Consider the following 18,722-nt stretch of genomic DNA (forward strand, 5'->3'; position numbering starts at 1 on the left):
TGTTATTAGACAAGAATAATGAACTCTTTGCAGTTAATGCAAATTCAATTGAAAATGTATAAAAAACACAAAAACACCAGGACACCATCATGTAGTTCCCTAAAGTTTTTATTAGAAGTAACTTATTTTACAACTTTTTCTGTAGAAAGAAACATGGTGGAAAGGTTTTTATGTACAATGATTTTAAACTACTTTTAAACAAGTATAGGAATTAATAATAATGATAGAAAATATCTATGACTGTTCTAATAATACAAGACCAATAAAATATCAGTCACATCCTCGGATTCACAAAAAAGGCTAAAAGGAAGTACATTTTGTTTTTATCCTTTTTAGTACATCATTTTAGAAACATAAGACTCATCTTAAACAAGTATATCTACCCAAAACGAACATATTTACAGGCAGAAGTCGGAATCTTAAACGGCCAGAACACTTTGTACTGTGGCCAACGTAAGAAATGAAAGGACCAGTCTGAAATCAAAACACACAAATCAAAACTGGATCTGGAACGGGAGCAGATCAGTTGAACACTGTTCTTTCTGGTCTGACATAAACATTTGCTGGAGCAAAACTAAAAGTTGAATGTGAAACAACAGAGGGTCGTGGAGCCTGGAACCCCTGGAATGTTCTGGGAGAGATGTACTGCTGTGTTAAGGCAAAGTCCTGACAGTTTGGGCAGTATTATGTGGATGCAATAAGAGACAACATTTACCAAATCAAAAACACAGTTTATGTTGTTTAAGTTACTTTCCCAGCCCAACGCTCAACAGGTCTATATGAATGCAAGCCCATCCGTGAGGATCAATGCAGAGCATGGTCCCTATCCCATAGACTCAGATATCTAAAGTTACAGCTGGCCACACGGCAGATGGAGGCGAGTCGGATCACTAGGGACGACATCCGGGACGACAGTCAAAAGCAGAAGGCGCAGCACTACATAGTAGTGTTCTCTCCATCAGTCTTCGAGCGAGTCATCTTAGATGCCGGCCCCCGTGGCTGCCGGGGCGGAAGCTGCTGAAGATGCAGGGAACGCTCCTCTGCATGCCATATAACACCTCCCTGAGGAGTGACAGAGCACCAGCAGCCCCAGCCCGGCAGCCACGCCTGCAGACCGCCAAAACCGACCGAAACCGCGGCGACAGGCCCAACAGACCTGACGGTAAAACCGAAACCACGGGGGCGAGAGAGAGAGAGCATACCGTGCCTGGGCCGACCACAGCGCCGCAGGAAGTGGGTTCCTTTAGGCCAGACAGAAACACGAACACAGAGGTCAGGGGGAAAGAACCACGAAACCAGCTATGTTCTGGTCGCGGTCCAATCCGAGGTGGATGGTACCGGCGAAGGGGAAGAGGAGGATTCACACGACATCTACATGCTATCAGACTGACGGGAAACATGCAGGAATGTTTGCAGGAGAGTGGTTTAGAATAGCAGCCCATAAACATAGCTTAGTACATCAAGGTAATGTTCAAAAAGATAACCATGGTCTCAACAAATATACAGAATATTAAACAAACAAAGGAACCAAAAGAACACAACCAAAACTAAAGGGCAGTGACAGGCTGATTTAGAAAAAGGCGAGACAATCCCCTCATCTAAAAACATTATATAATGAATGAAAACAATATTTAAAAATAGTTGTCTGAGGCCGGGTTTATAGATGCCCTCAACAGCCAGACTGGATTCCAGGGGAGCTGAACTGGAGAGGGGGGAGGGGGGGTAACTTCAACAAAACACTGACTTTTTAGAGCTGGATAACTGATCACAGACAGCCAGTTGGATAACTCTCAGTGATGACGTAACCTCCAGATCTACAGATATCTGGAGAGTCTTACTGCAGTGTCAGAGCCCCCATCCTCCGTCCCCCCCCCCCCCCCCCCCCCACCCGCCCTGCAATGCTGGCCCCATGAAGTGCTTCAGAGACACCCGTCTACATTCTTAGACATAATACTTCTACGGAATGTAATCATTATTTGTTTTCGGAATTGTATCAGATCAAAATAAATCACTAATGCTGGCTAACTGAAGAGTACATATTTTTCAGAGCCAATTGATCATTTATATATCTAGTTGGCCTAAATAAATAACATCAGTCAAGTGAGGCGAGACCTCTTACTCTTTCTGCCTGACAACCCGGTAGAAATTCTTACAGAGTATATAACAGAGTTATATAAATGGTTGGTTATGAATGACTATCTATTTTCATTATAAAATCCCATTCTTCCCCGGCCTCGGGTAAACTTGTGTCCAACGTAACAATCCAAAATTGTTTGACAGATCAAGACAGAAAGAGAGAGGAAACGCCTCAGAAAAGGCAGTTCAGAGAGACACAAAAACAATAAATAAAAACAGAAGGCATTCCCTTCGACATTTCGCACTTTTTTTCTTTCATCTACTTTTTAAAAAGTTTGTTAGTTTCAGGACAGCGTCTCTAAATCTTTGAAATGAAAGACTTAGTTTTCTTCATATACTTTTTTTTTTATAATAAAAAAACAAGTCCATCTGTGACAGAATAAGTCTTACTTCATTAAATTGTCTGCTCTTTTTTTTTTTTTACAGACAACACACATTTCCCTTTACTCTTTCTCTGCAAACATCACTAGCAGACGATCCTCTTGATAAAACACAGTCAATCCAAATCCAATTAAAATCTTGGAAACAGGCTGACACATAAACACAGCCAGACCCATGAGCCTGCTGCCGTCTCTCTCTCACCCCCCCTGGTCCTTTACTTAACGAGGAGCCTTGGGATCTTTATGCAAACACCTGCATCTTGCCATTGGCCTCCTGGACATGGGGGATCTGGGTCTGGGCAGGTCCAGCCACTGCCGGGCTGGGCGTGGAGTCTGACCAATCAGACACGCAGTGAGGGGAGGGGCTGGACCAGGCCTCCGGCGACTCTGGGGAGGGGGTCAGGTAGGGGTGCTCGCTGGGCATGTGGAGGTAATGCTTGGGGGTGGCATCCAGGGCAGAGGAGTAGCTGTGCTGGGAGGGCGGGGTCGGGTAATCCTCCAGCCCTGTGCTGCTGCTGGCTTGGGGCGGAGGGCCCTGAGAGGGCTGGGCTGCCGGGGCGGCTGCCTGGCTGGGCTGAGGGGCAGCCTGGGCCTGAGGAGGCTGCTGGGGAGGCTGCTGCTGGAAGAAGGCGGGCGGGGGCTGTGTCGTCTGGGGGGTGGGCGGGGTGGAGGCGCTCATGCGGGCTAGGCTCTGCTGGCTGGCTAGGCTGTGGTTGTGGAGCTGCTGCTGCTGCTGCTCTGCGATGGAGGCCAGCTTGACGGGGCTGAGGGAGGGCGGCGCGCCGGAGACGGGAGTGGGCTGCAGCATGGCCTGCTGGGCGCTGCGGTACATCTGCTGCTGGTGCATGAGCATGCTGTTCTGCTGCTGCTGCTGCATGGCGGGGCTCTGGGGGTGCATGCCCGCCTGGCTGCTGTGGACCAGGTTGACCACCTGCGGGCCGCACTGGGAGGAGGGGGTCATCCGGCTGTGCCAGTCGAAGGGCACGCTGACGGGGCTGACCATGCCCATGTTGATGCCCATCTGGCCGGCGTTGAGCACGTAGCCGTGGCCCTGGTTGGCCATGGCGACGCGGGCCTGCATGGTCAGGCCTCCGTCGCCCAGGTCGTTGAGCTGGGCCAGGGACACGGCGAAGGGGCCCGCTCCCTCCATCATGCTGCCGTGCACCATGGGGGTGTTGGGCACCGACATGGAGGTGTGGAACAGCCCCGGGGAGGCCATGGCCACCGGGGAGGTGGGGTTGGTCATGTAGCCGGCGTTGCTCGCCCCGCCGCGCGGGGAGTCCAGGGAGTCGACCGGAGACAGGGTGACGGAGCTCTCCAGCAGGGCGCTCTGCATGTCCAGAGTCAGCTTCTTGTTGCGCGCCTTGGCGGACTCCTTGAGGTTGGCGGCGTGCTGGCTTCCCAGGCTGGAGCCCTTGGCCCCGGGGCGACGGCTCTTCTTCCCCTGGGGGGTGTTCTTCAGGCTGGGCAGGAAGGCGCTGGGGGGGCACATGAGGGGGGACAAGGTGTGGCCCCCTGCCAGGTGGTGGCCGGCGCCCCCGTGGCCCTGGGGGCTCCTCACCGTGTTGTACTCGTCCAGCAGCTGGACGATGTCGTGGTGCATGCGCTCCTGGGCGATGTCGCGGGGCAGGCGGTCCATGTGGTCGGTGATCTCGCGGTTGGCAAAGTGGGCCAGCAGGACCTTCACCGCCTCGCAGCTTCCCTCGCGGGCCGCCAGGAACAGGGGAGTCTCTTCCTGAAACACAGAGGGAGAGGGAGGGAGAGCGGGGGAGAGAGAGATATGGTAGGAGAGTTTGAGAGAGAGAGAGTTTGAGAGAGAGAGAGAGAGAGAGGGAGAGAGTTTGAGAGAGAGAGTTAGACTTGCTACTCTGCAGCTTCTGAGGAGGTCCTATAGACCCACGGAGCAGCATGATGGCAGCTGGGAGTCAGCGCTGGTTACCTTGAGGTCCTGCATGTCCTTGTTGGCTCCGTTCTTCAGCAGGGCCAGGGTGGCCTCCACATTGTTGACAGCCGCCGCCCAGTGCAAGGCAGACTTGCCTAGAGTGGGACGGATACACACCTGTGTCACACATCGCTACCACGCCTAGACAGCAAACCGCACGAGCGACCTAATGTGTCAGAAGCCCGCAGCGCCACACACGCGCGCGCGCGCGCTTACCCAGTTCATCGACGGCATTGACGTCGGCGTGGCAGGTGATCAGCTCCTCCACCATGCCCTCCACCGCCAGGCGGGCAGCCAGGATGAGGGCGGTGGAGCCGTCGTACATGCGCGAGTCCAGGTCAGTGGCGCGGGTTCGGATCAGAATCTGGAGGGACGCCGGAGAAATACTAGTCAGCAACCAGTACACTAGACGCCGTTACCAATACGTACCAGTCGACACCGTCTCCTGCCTCCAAACAAGCTGGACAATAGACACTGTCACCAATACTGTATCGTTTGTCAAGTTTGAATGTGCTCTGTTTGCCTTTACATCAGCTTGCACGTGTGTGTGTATATATGAGTGTGTGCGTATATGTATATCCTGTATTTCCGTGTGCGTCGGTGTACTTCTGTACTAGTATACGCTGTATGTGTCTACACAGAATAAACACGTGTGTGTGTGTGTGTATAAACGTGTACCTGGAAGACGCCCTGTGCGTCCGCGGCCACGGCGGCGTGCAGTGGGCTGCGGCCCGTGTTGTCCTGCGCGTTGGCGTCGGCCCCCGCGTCCAGCAGCCTCTTGGCGGCGTCGGCGCGGGCGTAGCGGGCCGCCAGGTGGAGGGCTGTCTCGCCGGTGCGGTCCGTCTGGGCCGCCAGCGAGGCGCCCTGGTAGATGAGGTCGGAGATGATGTTGGCCGAGCACTCCTCCGACTCCTCCTCCTCCGCCACCTCGGGCTCCAGGCCGCCTCCGCAGAAGGACGCCAGCATGAGGGGGGTGAAGCCGTCTGGGGGGGAGAGCGGGAAAAGTCGACGCACGTCAATACGAGTCGACGAGTCGGCCGTTATCGTTCGTGACAGAAACCTTCGCGGGGAGCTTCCGCGGTTCCAACACCGACCTGGGCCTCGGACGTTGACGTCCATGCCGTCGCTGTCGAACTCTCCCTGGGGCGGGGTCAGGGCCATGGAGGGGGGCACGCGGATGTCTGCGGCCGCCAGGTGGTGCTGGGTCCACTGTCTGCAGTCCACCGCGTCCTCGCTGTCCGACAGCATGCTGGGTTCCTCCACCTGTGACACACACACACACACGCACGCACACATCCAGGGTAAGGTCTGAGGCAGGGAAAAACGAACTGCGTTCAACGAAACACGTGCAGGTGAGCGGGGAGAACTCACCTTGAGTCTCTTGGCCTCTGGGCAGTCTGTGTCCATCCACTGGTCACTGTGGTCTCCGAGGAGAGACTCCTCCACGGTCTTAGGTATGTGTCTGCAGGGAGAGGCAAAGGAGGAGGGTTTTAGCCAAATAACAATCCAAAAGAACACATTTTAAGTAATAGTAAGAATTCAACTCATAATGATAATTAATAATAATAATAATAATAGCATCAAAATCAGTCAGAGTCATACAGTGTGTGCGTGTGCGCGCGTGTGTATGTGTGTGTACAAGGGACTCACTTCATGCCCAGAGCATCCTGGCCCACGGGCTCTCGACGGTTCTTGTTGCTGCTGGGCTCCTTCTTGAGGAAGAAGCCCTCGGGGAACCACAGAGTGCTGTGCTCTCTCTTCCTGCGAGCGATCAGCATGCCCACCACCAGGATGACCAATAGGAAGACGGCCGCCACGCCCACCAGCATCAGCTTCCCCCACTCGGGCACGTCGGGCGAGTCGGGAATCTTCTCGCCTGAGAAGCCAAAAACGGAGGGAGAGTCTGAGGATCGGACTGGGGTCACGTGCACCGCGGGTGTCTCGTCAGGACGCACCGGGGGGGGGGGTTTCGCAGGACAAATCACAGGCGACGAGACAGCGAGGGCGGGGGCGCCCGGGAGGGTCTGAAGACCCCGTGACTTGGAAACGAAAACGCCGGCGCTGCGGCCGGAAGTCGTTTTTGAACTTACTGCGGACTTCCTTGAGGGGGTAGGGGAAGCGGAGCATCTCCCTGGCCGACAGGGCTCCCAGGTAGTCGGCGGCGCTCTCGGCCGAGGGGAAGCAGTCGTCGAAGCCCTGCGAGCACAGGCGGTTGTCTATGTCCAGGTAAACGATCGACCTGCGGTGGGGGGGGGGTCGGGGAGGGACGAGAGCCTGGTCAGCCGCTGAACCACGGCATCGACGATGAGCCACGGGTGCACACGCAATCCCTAACCCTAACCGAGCACTCACCCGATGACCTCCTGGTTGGGCTGGAACTCGCGCTTGATGCGCGCCTCGCGGCGGGTGTAGGGCCGGATCATGGCCTGGCCGTCGCTGTCGAGGTGGAAGCGCAGCGTGGTGCGCAGGATGGCGCTCAGCTTCTGCAGGAAGGCGGCGCTGGTGCGCAGCAGCTCCTCCGGGGGCAGGAGGACCACCAGGACCAGGAGCCCGTCGGCCAGGTCCTCCGGGACCTTGCCGGCGCAGTCCAGGCCGTCCCAGCCGCACTCCTCCGTGTTGCAGCCTTGGTCGCAGCGGCCGTCGGCGTAGTGGTCGATGCAGTAGCTCTCGTAGATGGGGCTGAGGGGGTGAGACGCGGGGGCGAGGGGAGAGGTTAGCTCAAGGGGGGGCACGGCGTGGAGGGGTGCGCAGGAGAGAGCGTGCGTGCGTGTTGGGGGGGGGGGGTTTGTGGGGGGAGAACTCACTTGCAGACTTTCTCCTTGCTCCGGCACTCGAAGTTGTCGTAGAGGCACTCGGCGTTGTTGCACGACTCGTCGCACTGGCTGTTGTTGAAGACGCGCCAGCAGCGCGGGTCGGGGCAGCGCGCCCAGGGGTTGGCCGCCAGAGAGCAGTCGCCGCCGTCCCAGCGGCAGGCCAGCGAGTTGCACTCCTTGTCGCACACGCCGTCGTTGGACTTGGCGTGGCAGTCGGTCAGCGGGCAGGCGGGCGGGGCCGACTCGGCCGGGCTGTTGCCGCCGGCCTGCTCGCAGCGCTTGCCCGTCCAGCCGCCGGCGCACTGGCAGTGGAAGAAGGGGTAGCTGGCCTCCTCGGTGCACTGGCCCCGGTTGCGGCAGGGCTGGGAGGAGCAGCCCTCGCTGCTGCGGTGCTGGCACTGGGGGCCGGCGTAGCCCGGCGGGCAGGTGCAGCGGGCGCCCCGCGTGGTCTGGGCACAGCTGGCCCCGTTGAAGCAGGACAGCTCGCGGCAGGAGAGGCTCCTCTCGCAGTCGGAGCCGAGATAGCCCTGAGGGGGGGACGCACACGAGAGAGAGAGGTCGCACACACTCGGTTAGGGGAGCACGCTACGATTGTCGAGGAAGAACGGGCGTGACGGGGAGGTGGGAGGAGGGACAGGGGGGGGGCGATGGTGGTGGGCGTACTGACCAGCTGACAGGTGCAGGTGTATTCCAGGGCGGCGCTGCCGGACACGGAGCAGGCCCCTCCGTTCTGGCAGGGCTGAGACTCGCACGCGCTGAAGCGACTCTGGCACCGGCGACCTGCCGACGACCAGGCGACGGGAAACGTGCGTTTAGAGCGCTGCCGGCCCAGCCAATAACCCCCCCAACATCCCACACCCACCCCAAGCGACCACAAACAATTAGCCGGCGAGTCCTCACCTGTGAAGCCGGGCTTGCAGACGCACAGGTAGTCGTTGGGGAGCTGGATGCAGTCCAGGGTGTTGGCCTGGCTGCAGGGGCTGGAGCGGCACTCGTTGATGTCCCCCTCGCACCGGTCCCCGGTGAAGCCCGGGGGGCAGTTGCAGCGGTGGCCGCCCACTCGGTCCACGCACGTGCCGTTGTTCAGGCACTTGGGCGGGGCCCCGCGAGGCCTCGGGGGCGGGGCGCAGTCGTCCTCGTTAATCTCGCAGAGGACCCCTGAGGGACGGAGACGGAGAGAAAGAACACGGGACACCTCAGTCACCTGGTCAGCGGCGGCGTGGGGCGGCTGCGGGCGATGGTGGGTCTTGTGTGTTCGGCGGCGGGGGGAGGGGGGTTACGTACCCAGAGTGCCCGGCGGGCAGGAGCAGATGTAGTGGCCCACCAGATCGATGCACGTGCCTCCGTTCTGGCACGGGTGAGACTGGCACTCGTTGATCTCCATCTTGCAATTATCTCCCGTGTAGCCGGGCATGCACTGTCATAAGAGGAGGAACACCGTCAGCTGGGATCGCATTGGAACCCGATAAGCTTTGCGGGAGTCGGTTCCAAAGAAAAGGCGGTGTCGTCGCTCGAGAGAGCTCCGCCGAACTCACGTCGCACTGGTAGCCTCCCACGTATCCCCTGCAGGTGGCGCCGTTGCGGCACGGCTTGTCCTCGCAGTGATCCACCTGGCTCTCGCAGTAGCTGCCCGTGTAGTCGGCGGGACACTTGCAGTAGTGCGCGTTCCCCGTGTTGACGCAGTGGCCCCCGCGGTGACACAGCTCGTCGGTCTGGAGGCCTGGGAAACGGGACGAGGAAGCGCGTCAAACCAGACCGTTTTTTTTCTTTCTTTTTTTTTCCGGGTTGTTCCGTCCCGCGGGACGGACGGGCACGCGGCCGGGGCGGGGGGGCTCACCTCTCTGGCGGGCCGCCACCTCGCAGGACACCCCGGGGATGTCGCAGTAGCGTCCGGACCAGCCGCCCGTGCAGTCGCAGGAGAAGGAGGCGTCCTTCTGCCGACAGCGCCCTCCGTTCTGGCAGGGGGAGGAGCGTCGGCACCAGTCCACCGGCATCTGCACACGGGGGGGGGGGGGGAGAAAACACGATCAACTCACACGCTCAATACGTCCGCGTGACGCGTTTTGGCCGTCGGCGCGAAAGCAATGCCGTGCGCGTTTGTGGGGGCGGCGAGTGCGAGTCTGTGTGCGTGTGTTTGCGAGGAAATGTGTGCGTGTGTGTGTGTACCTGGCAGCGGTTGCCTGTGTAGCCCTTGGGGCAGGAGCAGCGGAAGGACTCGAGGGCGTCCTGGCAGATGCCTCCGTTGAGGCAGGGCTGCGAGTCGCACTCGTTAACCTCGTACTGGCAGTGGGAGCCGGTGAAGCCCGAGCGACACGTGCAGGAGTAGCCGTTGATCTTGTCGATGCAGGTCCCTCCGTTGAAGCAGGAGCTGGGGAGCGCCGGACACGGGTCAGAGCCCACACACACTGCCACACACACGCGCTACCCCCCACACGCACAGTACCACACTACGACACACACACACTACCACACATACACACTACCACACACACACACACTACCACAAACACAAACACACACACACACACACTACCCCCCACACACCCACTACCACACTCACTAACACACTACCACCCACACATCCACTATAACAATCACTAACACACTACCCCCGACACACACACACACACAGGCTGAGACCTACCTCTCTGTGCAGTCGTGGATGTTGGTCTCGCAGTGGATGCCGGTGAAGCCCGGCCTGCAGCCGCAGGTGTAGGAGTTGACGTAGTCGGTGCAGGTGCCGGCGTTCTTGCAGGGGCCGCTCTGGCACTCGTCCACCTCCTGGGCACAGCGGGGCCCCGTGAAGCCGGGCAGGCAGCTGCAGCGGAACGAGTTGACGCTGTCCGTACAGGAGCCCCCACTCAGGCAGGGGTCTGGGGAGGGAGAGAGGGAGGGCGGCAGAGAGAGAGAGAGACAGGGAGAGAGGGAGAGAGACAGGGAGAGAGGGAAGGGTGGAGAGGGAGGGAGGGCGAGGGAGAAAGGGAGACAGCGAAGGAATGCAGACGGAGAGAGAGAGAGAGAGAGAGAGAGAGAGAGAGAGAGATCAGTTACGGAGATATTCAAACTTGGTCACTGGACTGCACAGAAGAGATCGTGTTTCGGGTACTGTGGTCCAGTAAACACAGTCGGCGTGCGTGCGCGTGCGTGTCACTCACTAGGTGAACAGTCGTTGATGTCCGTCTCACAGTTGGGGCCCGTGTAGCCGGCCCTGCAGGAGCACACGAAGCCTCCCAGGTTGTTGGTACACGTCCCCCAGTTCTTACACGGGTTCGAGACGCACTCGTTCACGTCGATGTTGCACAGCTGGCCTGCAGGGACACACACACACACACAGATATCAGGAATCTATCTCTCCTCTTGCGCCGTCTTACAGATCGACCGGGCTTGAACTGGAGGACGAAGAGGTCCTTGAGCGCCGTGGATTGAAAGAGTAAATATACGAGGAAATAAATCAAGCGCGTTGCTCACCTTGCCACCCCGTTTGGCAGTTGCACTGGTACCCCAGGTAGTCGGGCGTGTGCACGCAGAGGGCGTGGTTGGCGCAGGGGTTGGGGGAGCAGGGGGTGAGGACGTCGGCGCAGGTGGGCCCGCTGTAGGGCAGCTCGCACAGGCAGGTGAAGCTGGCCACTCCGTCCACACAGGTGCCCTGGTTCAGGCAGGGGCTGGAGCCACACTCGTTGATGTTCACCTGGCACAGGTTACCTGACAGACACGGGACACACACACACACACAGCACAGACGTGTTAGACTGGACGTTCCCTTCGTACGTCAAGGCAGGGCAGTTCCGTTTGCGTCCACTAGGGGGAGATGTGGTATAGTTGGTCGGAAGTGGAGGACTCCCTTACAATGAGAGAACTGCACAAGGCCATCGCTGAGAGGAACCAGACGTGTATATCTAACCGACTGGAACTCTTCCAGGGCTGTTGGCTGCTTTGTTTATGTTTATTTTCCAAGCCCAAGTATGTTTACAGCATGCGTTTGATGTGTGGATGACGTGTGACAGTGTGTGCGTGTGTCTGTGTGTGTGTATGTCGTCCCTGGGTCCTGAGGTGCGGAGCAGACTCACCCTTGAAGCCCTGGCGACACTTGCAGGTGAAGCCGTTGAGCTGGTCGATGCAGGTGCCCGCGTTCTGGCAGGGGCTGGGCAGACAGTCGTTCCGGTCCAGGTCACAGTTCTTCCCCACCCAGCCTGGCTCGCAGTCACAACGGTATCTGGCATGGCGACGAAAACAGACACGGTCACAAACCCGGTTCCCCCTCACACGCGGGGTTTTTCCCGACCCGTCCGTTTGCCCGGACGACGTCTCTCACCCGTTGACGTCGTCCCTGCATGCTCCGTGGACACATGGGCTGCTGCCGCACTCGTCCACCTGGGAGTAACAGTAGGGCGGCTTGAAGCCCTCGGGACACTTGCAGTGGAAGCCGTTCTCCTCGTCCATGCAGGTCCCTCCGTTCCTGCAGGGGCTCGAGGAGCACTCGTCGATCTCCACGTTACAGTGGGGACCTGAGAGAGAGAGACACGCGCGCAGATGGGTTGACTGGGTTCAAACAGAGGGTTCATACCGTGGACGGATTGTTCCGGAATTCCAAACTGCTGTACAAGCGGGGGGGGGGGCTTTACCAGTGAAGCCCGGTTTGCAGACGCAGTCGTAACGGTTGATGCCGTCCTTGCATATGCCGTAGTCGCACGGGCCGCTGGCGCAGTCGTCGAAGTTGATCTCGCAGTTCGTGCCTGCGTGTACAGAGAGGAGAGGGTCGGCGGGTCAGAGAAGGGGGTCGATCGACGTCGCCGGCGGCGAACCCGCTACGGCGTCCGCGGCTGACGCGTCATGTCGGCTCGGCCGCCCGACTCACCTGACGTCCCGTGCTGACACTGGCAGATGTACTTGTTGACCTGGTCCACACACTTGCCCCCGTTCTGGCAGGGGTTGCTGTGGCACTCGTTCAGCTGGTTCTCGCAGCGGTAGCCGGTGTAGCCCGGGTCACAGTCGCAGGTGTAGCTGGCGATGCCGTCCACGCAGGTGCCGTGGTGGCACGGGTCGGGCTGGCAGTTGTTGATGTTGCTCTCGCAGAGAGTGCCTTCGTATCCTATGGGGGTGGGGGTGGGGGGGGGGGGGGGGAGAGAATCACTGACTGACCACTCTTCATCTGGTCAGGTCCAGGGTTAAACAGTCTCTCCCCAGCTAGAGGGACCACAGTGCGAGGCGGACTGTGGGAATGGAAAACCAACTCGATTCATTTACATTATTAATGGGATCGAGGGCCAGTGTGTATGTATGTTTTTTCCCTCTCGGTTGCATAATGGCTGACGCCTACGAACTCTCTTCATCCAAACTCACTTTATATCGCATCTCCTATTCACCTCTCTCTTTTTTTCTCTCTCTCTTCCCTTTATTTCATTTGACTCTTTCTCCACTTCCCTCTTCCCTTCCACTCGCTCTGTGTGTGAAAGGTTCTACAGTTTGGAGTCTAGACCCTGTGGTTTCCATGCCGACAGTGTTTGAGGCTGTCGGTGTGGTGTGTGTGAGAGAGAGTGTGTGTGTGTGAGTGTGTGTGTGTGAGAGTGTGTGTGTGCTGGGGAGGGCCTGCTGGTCTGCAGGAGCAAAGGGCCCTTCACGGGCCTCCCAGGCCTGTCTTTGTTCCCCAGCGGCAGCAGGAACAATGGCCCGCGCCACGTCTAACAGAGCCACTTCACTCAACAGAGGGGGCCCACAACACAGGGAATACCAAGCAGCTGGCCCCTGAAACAATGCAGCCGGCTGCCCATACACACGGCTCGAAACAAACACACAAACACACACACACGAACCCATCAAACAAACAAAAAACCAAAAACACACACCAGCTCAACAAACAAGCTTTCAACCACTGTAGCCGAGCACATTCTTCTACATGAGCGGATGAGAATTCGGATGGACGTGAGCTCAGATGTGCCATAAGGTGGCGTGGTGTGCGTGGGGGGGTGTATTGTGGGGTACACATGAACAGATGTCGGGGTGATGACCAAGCCCTCTAGCCCCCCCCGACACCCCCCAGCAGCTGCTGGCCCTGAGTGACCTTGTGGTCCTGAGGTCCGGTCGGGAGGGGGGGGGGGGAGGGGGGGATTAGAGGCCTCATGTCAGTCTGCCCCTGCAGTCTGAGCGCAGACACACAGGGAACCGTCTGACCTCGGAACCACTCTCACTAAGGGCCGTCCACACCCCTTCAGGTGTGAGGGGGAGGCCTCATCTGCTGTGTGTGGGGCCTGGTTGGGAGCACTCATTCCTCACACGCGCGCACACACACACACACGCGCGCACACAATCGACGGGCAGTGGTTCTTACCCTCAGCGCAGCGGCACTCGTATCCATTGGGGCGGTCGAAGCACTTGGCTCCGTTCTGGCAGGGCGTGCTGGCGCACTCATCAATGTCGATCTGACACATGGTGCCTGTAAACCCTGGGACAGGCAAACACAGAGGTGAAGGGTCAGAGAGAAGCTCCAGTGGAAGTGTCCACATTAAGGGTCAGGAGGGCAGGTCGCTCTATCGGACCACTGAGGCCAGAGGTCTCTGGTTAAGCTAGGCTAGGCTAGGCTAGGCTAGGTTAGGCTAGGTTAGCGCCGTCTGGGCCGGCCTGGGGAGGACGTGCTATCTGTGGGCTTGGATGATTAGACTCCACATGCCTCAGCCCACATGCTACAGCCTCGATTCAGGAAATCTACACTGGAGTCCAGGTAACGACCGGCTCCTGTTCTGAGCCGTGCATTTTGGAATTCCATGACAAGTGTATCCTTTAGAATGTCCGGAATATCCTGGGATCTGGAATGTCTGGGCTAAGTTGCATTTCAGAATGCCTGTCTGGACGGTGCTGGGTTCTGGAATGTCTGGAACTATCTCCAAAATCTGCAAATGGCTAATGCGAAACTCGACTGGGTAGACGAGACACTTTTACACTTACTGCACTACCATAACACCAACGCAATTTCCGCAAGCGGTTTCTCGATTTTATGAACGTGAATATATTTCATGACATTACTTAACATGAGAAAAATCACATATTTGCTGTAAAAAAAAAGAAGCTTGCAGAGCGAAGAACGAAAAAAAAAAAAAACGCTGGTCATGGGTGGTTTGGTGCGCTGGTGGAACATGTGTTGGTGAGCAGTGTGAGGATGGGCTGGGGACTGCTGCCTGGGGCAGGAGGTTAGAGGGGGGGAGACAGTGGGATTGTTTTCTTTCTTGGGCCCCCCCCCCCCCCTCCCTCCCCTCCCTGCCTCAGCTCGGCAGGCTCAATAGCTAGATAGGGGGTGAAGGGGGGGGGTTTGTCTGCCCCAGATGTAAATTGCGGACCTGGAAAAGAATCTCATTAGTAGGACTGCTGTTCCCCCTCCACCACCAGGAAGGGAGGGGGGGGGGGGGGGGGGACGGAGACTGCTGTCCCTTCCACATTCCACCAGAGAGGGGACTGGGGTGGGAGGGAGGGAGGGGGGTAGGGAGAAGTGGGGGTACAATGGTGTCTTTGTTTAGGCAGAGAGGATAGGCAGGCCGCCTCTAGGTCCTGGCTTTTATGAGCGGTGTCTCTAAACTGCAGCAGGCCCATCGGTGCTCCGACACGAAGCCTCAGATCTGACACCTGTTCCCCCCTGACACCCACACCCAGCCAGGGGGTCTAAGACGGGCTGGAGAAGGGCCCGACGTGGAGAGTCCGACGCAGGCCATACCGTACCTGGCTGGCAGGTGCACGTGAAGCCGTTGACCATGTCCCTGCAGATGCCGTCGTTCACACAGGGGTTGCTCTCGCACTCGTGCACATCCACCTCGCAGTAGGTCCCCATGTAGCCTGCAAAAGGGGGAAACGGTCACACGCATGAGCAAGAGATTTCCGCGCTCGCAGCGGCGCTAAAGTGCGACGAGGGAGCGATTCGACGGTTCAGCGAGCTATCTCTCCTGGACTGAGGGGAGTTCGGCTGTGGGAAAGTTTCTCCTCGCAGTCACAGGAGGACACAGGGCTTTCAATCACGGCCTCCCCTCCCCAAACCACAGGGGGAATGTCAAGCTTTTTTTCCCCCCTGGGTGGGAAACGATCATAGACACATCCGAGAGTTCCCTCTGCGTTGACCTGAATCACCACACCCTACTGTCCACAGAGTATTACCGCTCCCTGGGTCAACTCCCCCATTCAGCAGATACATGTTCTGCGAATCAAAAGGAACGACACCACGGAAGAACTCCTCCCATTGAGGCGAAAGCCGAGTGTGGAGCGCTGCCGGAGTGGCGGCGCTAGCGTGGAATCGGAAAAGAACAGGGCCCGCTCCGCATGAGGCTTAGCCGGGGCCCAGCCGACGATGAGGAGGCTGGGCGAGGAAGGGCCCGTCTGTGGAAATGGAGGGGGGGGGGGGGTCGGGGGGGAGAAGAGGCTCTGGGAAAAAGCTCCTCTCCCTCTCCGTGTGTATGAGGGGTGCAAAGTGGAGCACAGAGGGGCCCTATTGTTCCCCTCCATTCCCACCACTCCACGGCTCATTAGTATTCGCCGCACACTCCTCCCCTCGCCGCTCGCCCTCTCTCCCACCCAGCCCTATAGACCTCACTCCCATTCCTAATTTGTATAGTCCCCCCCCGAAACCCCAGGATGCATGTAGAACCGTGTGTGAGAGTTTCAATTTGTGTTTGTGAATGAGAGTCCCGGCCACAATGCCGGGTAGCCCTCTGTTTGGCCCCGTCTGGCTGTACACTATTACCAGTACAAAAAGAACACTTCCATACCCCCCCCCCCCTCCCCACCCCCCCGCCCCCCCACAGCTCAGCCAGGGGGCTTGGATTACATAACCGAATCCACAAGTGGCCGATGGTGCTGAGGTATGACAGCGGCTCCGTGTCCAGTCCGAGCGCCGTCGGCTACGCTACGTGTCGCGTCGGGCCTACGGGCGGCGGGTGCGCCGAGTTGTCTTCGGTGCGTCAGAGCTGTGAGGGGCTCCAGGAGAGAGCGAGAGACAGAGAGAAAGGGGGGTGGGGGGGTTACCTGGCATGCAGATGCAGGTGAACTCCCCTATCCGGTCCAGACAGGTGGCGTCGTTGTGACAGGGCATGGACAGGCACTCGTTGATGTCGATCTCACAGCGGGGCCCGGCGTAGCCTCGGCCGCACTGGCACTGGAAGGAGCCCTCGGTGTTCACGCACTTCCCAAAGTGCTCGCAGGGGTTGGCACCTGGAGGCCCCCCGAGAAGGAGAGAGCGTCACTTCCACACAACGCGCGCCGCGCCGGCCAGGAGAGAGGACGAGGGGGGGACGAGGGGGACGAGGAAACAGAGAGGAGGAGGAGGAGGGGTGGGGTTTCGGGAAGGTGCCGAGCTGTCGGCAGGCTTACCGATGGAACACTCGTCCATGTCCTGGTTGCAGGCTCCGCCCACAAAGCCAGCGGGGCAGGTGCAAATGGCGCGGCCGTTCAGGGGGTTGGTGTCGCAGACGGCGCCCTCGTTGCACGGGTTGCTGACGCAGGCGTCGTCCAGGTGACACAGCAGGCCTGAGGGACAGGGTGGAAGAGATGGCTGAGTCAGTCGGTTCTTTGGAGGTGCGTGTGCGATGGGTTCGAACACCGGGCGAGGCGCGAGGCGCCGACTCACCCGTCTTCCCCACGGGGCACTCGCAGAAGAAGGAGGCCACGCGGTCGTGGCAGGTGGCGCCGTTGAAGCACATGGCGGTGGTGCAGTCGTCGATGTTCTCGCTGCAGTCGTCGCCCGTCCAGCCGTTGACGCACACGCACGTGTGGCTGCCGATGGTGTTGAAGCACGTGCCGCCGTTGTGGCAGGCGTTGGGCTGCATGAGGCACTCGTTCACGTCCTCGGCACAGTACTGGCCTGTGGGGGAGGGGGGGAGAGATGTTGGACTCCATGGCGCGTGATACAAACACAGGCCTTGGTGTGTGCGCTGCTTGCGCGCCTGCCGTACCTGTCCACTCAGGCGGGCACTGGCAGTTGTAGGTGTTGACCCCGTCCACACACAGGCCTCCGTTCATACACTTGTGGCCCGGGCAGTCGTCCATGTTGGTCTCGCAGTTGTGGCCTTCGAACCCTGGGAGAGGCAGAAAAGTAAGGGGGGGGGGGGGGGGGTTGAGCGCCGGATAATAAACATGCCCGTTTTCCAGAGCCGAGCTGTCTAACATCCACTTCCACCCGTCTCCCCGTCCCTGTCCGTTTCCCACAGTAGTGAAGGTAGCGAGGGCAGCGTGGGCAGCTAAAAGGTTCAGTGGGTGTCCAAGTGTTTACATTTTCTCATGGCGTTTTCCCACCGTGGCAGCGCCTGTTTCTGACACCACATTGCTCCAGAGGTCCCTACTCCCCGCTGTGTTTGCTTGTTTTATAATCTCTCACAGTTTCAATGACTTCCTTTCCGGCATGAGACATTTCCTGTCAGCTCCCCGGAGGAAAACCAGAAGGCCCATAAAGTAAATTCCTCCAGTAGTGAGCAGAGCAGAGCCGGGCGGTGGCCTGCTCTCTGCTCGTCAGTGGCTATTAATAGCAGACAGGAAGTGGACCTGGCACAGGGGAGTTCATCCCAGCATCCCTGACAGCTACATCATTAGCCCTGGGAAAGCCTGAGATGAAATGTGTGTGTGTGTCGGGGGAAGTGCAATTTGTACCTGGCAGACAAGCACATTCGTAGGTGTGATCGCTGGTCTGGCGGCAGGTCCCCCCGTTGAGGCACTGGGAGGGGGCGCAGGGCAGGGAGGACACCTCACAGGTGCGCCCGCTGTACCCCGGGACACACTGGCAGCGGAAGGAGCCGTGCGCGTTCAGGCACAGGCCTCCGTTGAGGCACAGGCCGGGCTTGCGGCACTCGTCGATGTCGCTGCGACAGTTCTTGCCTTGGAACCCGGGCGGGCAGGAGCAGTTGTAGTGGCTGTTCCAATTGGCACAGCGGGCACCGTTGGCACAGGGGCTGGTGGCACACGCGTCTATGAGGGAGCAGTCCTGACCTGGTGCCGGTGGGAGAGGGGAAACGTTAAACGGTCAAACACACAGCCACTGGCGATTTGACGTGTCGTCCGTTTTGACAACGCCGTCCTTCGGGTGCGCCGAATTCGTCTGTACCTCGGAACCCTCGGTGGCACACACAGGTGAACTGTGGGATGCCGTTGGCCACCTGGCTCTTGCAGGCAGCTCCGTTGAGACATGGCGACCGGAGACAGGGGTCCAGGTGCTGACAGAGAGGTCCAATGTAGCCGGGCCGGCATCTGAACAGGACGCAGACAGACAGACAGGCGGTCAGACAGACAGCCCTCTCAGAATAGACAGTCGTTGGTTAGCGGGTTAAGACAAAATGACAAGTTGAGGCATTTAGGACTGAGATGTTAAACGACGTGTGTGTGTTTTCCAGCCAGAGCCCCAGGAGCCCATTCCCACCATGTTGCCCAAGGTTCTGGCAGCCTGGGTCTCCATGACATCTTGGCAGACCTCGCTGCCTCTGAGTCAGACCC

General features: G+C 58.7%; 1 protein-coding gene across 1 annotated transcript in view; it reads right to left on the reverse strand.

Moving 5' to 3' along the window:
• Positions 1-90: 90 nt before the first annotated feature.
• notch3 (notch receptor 3) overlaps positions 91-18,722 on the reverse strand; it is a 30,996-nt gene continuing 12,364 nt past the window's right edge. Inside the window, exons 3-33 of the mRNA XM_062449595.1 lie at positions 18,337-18,479; positions 17,886-18,221; positions 17,195-17,317; positions 16,870-17,103; positions 16,614-16,769; positions 16,269-16,454; positions 14,976-15,089; positions 13,597-13,710; positions 12,127-12,360; positions 11,894-12,004; positions 11,584-11,776; positions 11,339-11,484; positions 10,740-10,973; positions 10,427-10,579; positions 9,916-10,144; positions 9,438-9,639; positions 9,109-9,265; positions 8,807-8,991; positions 8,556-8,688; positions 8,172-8,429; positions 7,939-8,051; positions 7,263-7,798; positions 6,811-7,137; positions 6,549-6,697; positions 6,109-6,334; positions 5,830-5,920; positions 5,553-5,721; positions 5,137-5,441; positions 4,675-4,822; positions 4,456-4,553; positions 91-4,251 (exon numbers count right to left, since the gene is read on the reverse strand). Coding sequence (XP_062305579.1) covers positions 2,758-4,251; positions 4,456-4,553; positions 4,675-4,822; positions 5,137-5,441; positions 5,553-5,721; positions 5,830-5,920; positions 6,109-6,334; positions 6,549-6,697; positions 6,811-7,137; positions 7,263-7,798; positions 7,939-8,051; positions 8,172-8,429; positions 8,556-8,688; positions 8,807-8,991; positions 9,109-9,265; positions 9,438-9,639; positions 9,916-10,144; positions 10,427-10,579; positions 10,740-10,973; positions 11,339-11,484; positions 11,584-11,776; positions 11,894-12,004; positions 12,127-12,360; positions 13,597-13,710; positions 14,976-15,089; positions 16,269-16,454; positions 16,614-16,769; positions 16,870-17,103; positions 17,195-17,317; positions 17,886-18,221; positions 18,337-18,479 — 7,297 coding nt within the window. The 3' untranslated portion in view covers positions 91-2,757. The remainder of the gene's footprint in view (positions 4,252-4,455; positions 4,554-4,674; positions 4,823-5,136; positions 5,442-5,552; positions 5,722-5,829; positions 5,921-6,108; positions 6,335-6,548; positions 6,698-6,810; positions 7,138-7,262; positions 7,799-7,938; positions 8,052-8,171; positions 8,430-8,555; positions 8,689-8,806; positions 8,992-9,108; positions 9,266-9,437; positions 9,640-9,915; positions 10,145-10,426; positions 10,580-10,739; positions 10,974-11,338; positions 11,485-11,583; positions 11,777-11,893; positions 12,005-12,126; positions 12,361-13,596; positions 13,711-14,975; positions 15,090-16,268; positions 16,455-16,613; positions 16,770-16,869; positions 17,104-17,194; positions 17,318-17,885; positions 18,222-18,336; positions 18,480-18,722) is intronic.

Source organism: Osmerus eperlanus, chromosome 2, assembly GCF_963692335.1.
Source record: "Osmerus eperlanus chromosome 2, fOsmEpe2.1, whole genome shotgun sequence".
In the NCBI taxonomy this organism is placed as follows: Eukaryota; Metazoa; Chordata; class Actinopteri; order Osmeriformes; family Osmeridae; genus Osmerus; species Osmerus eperlanus.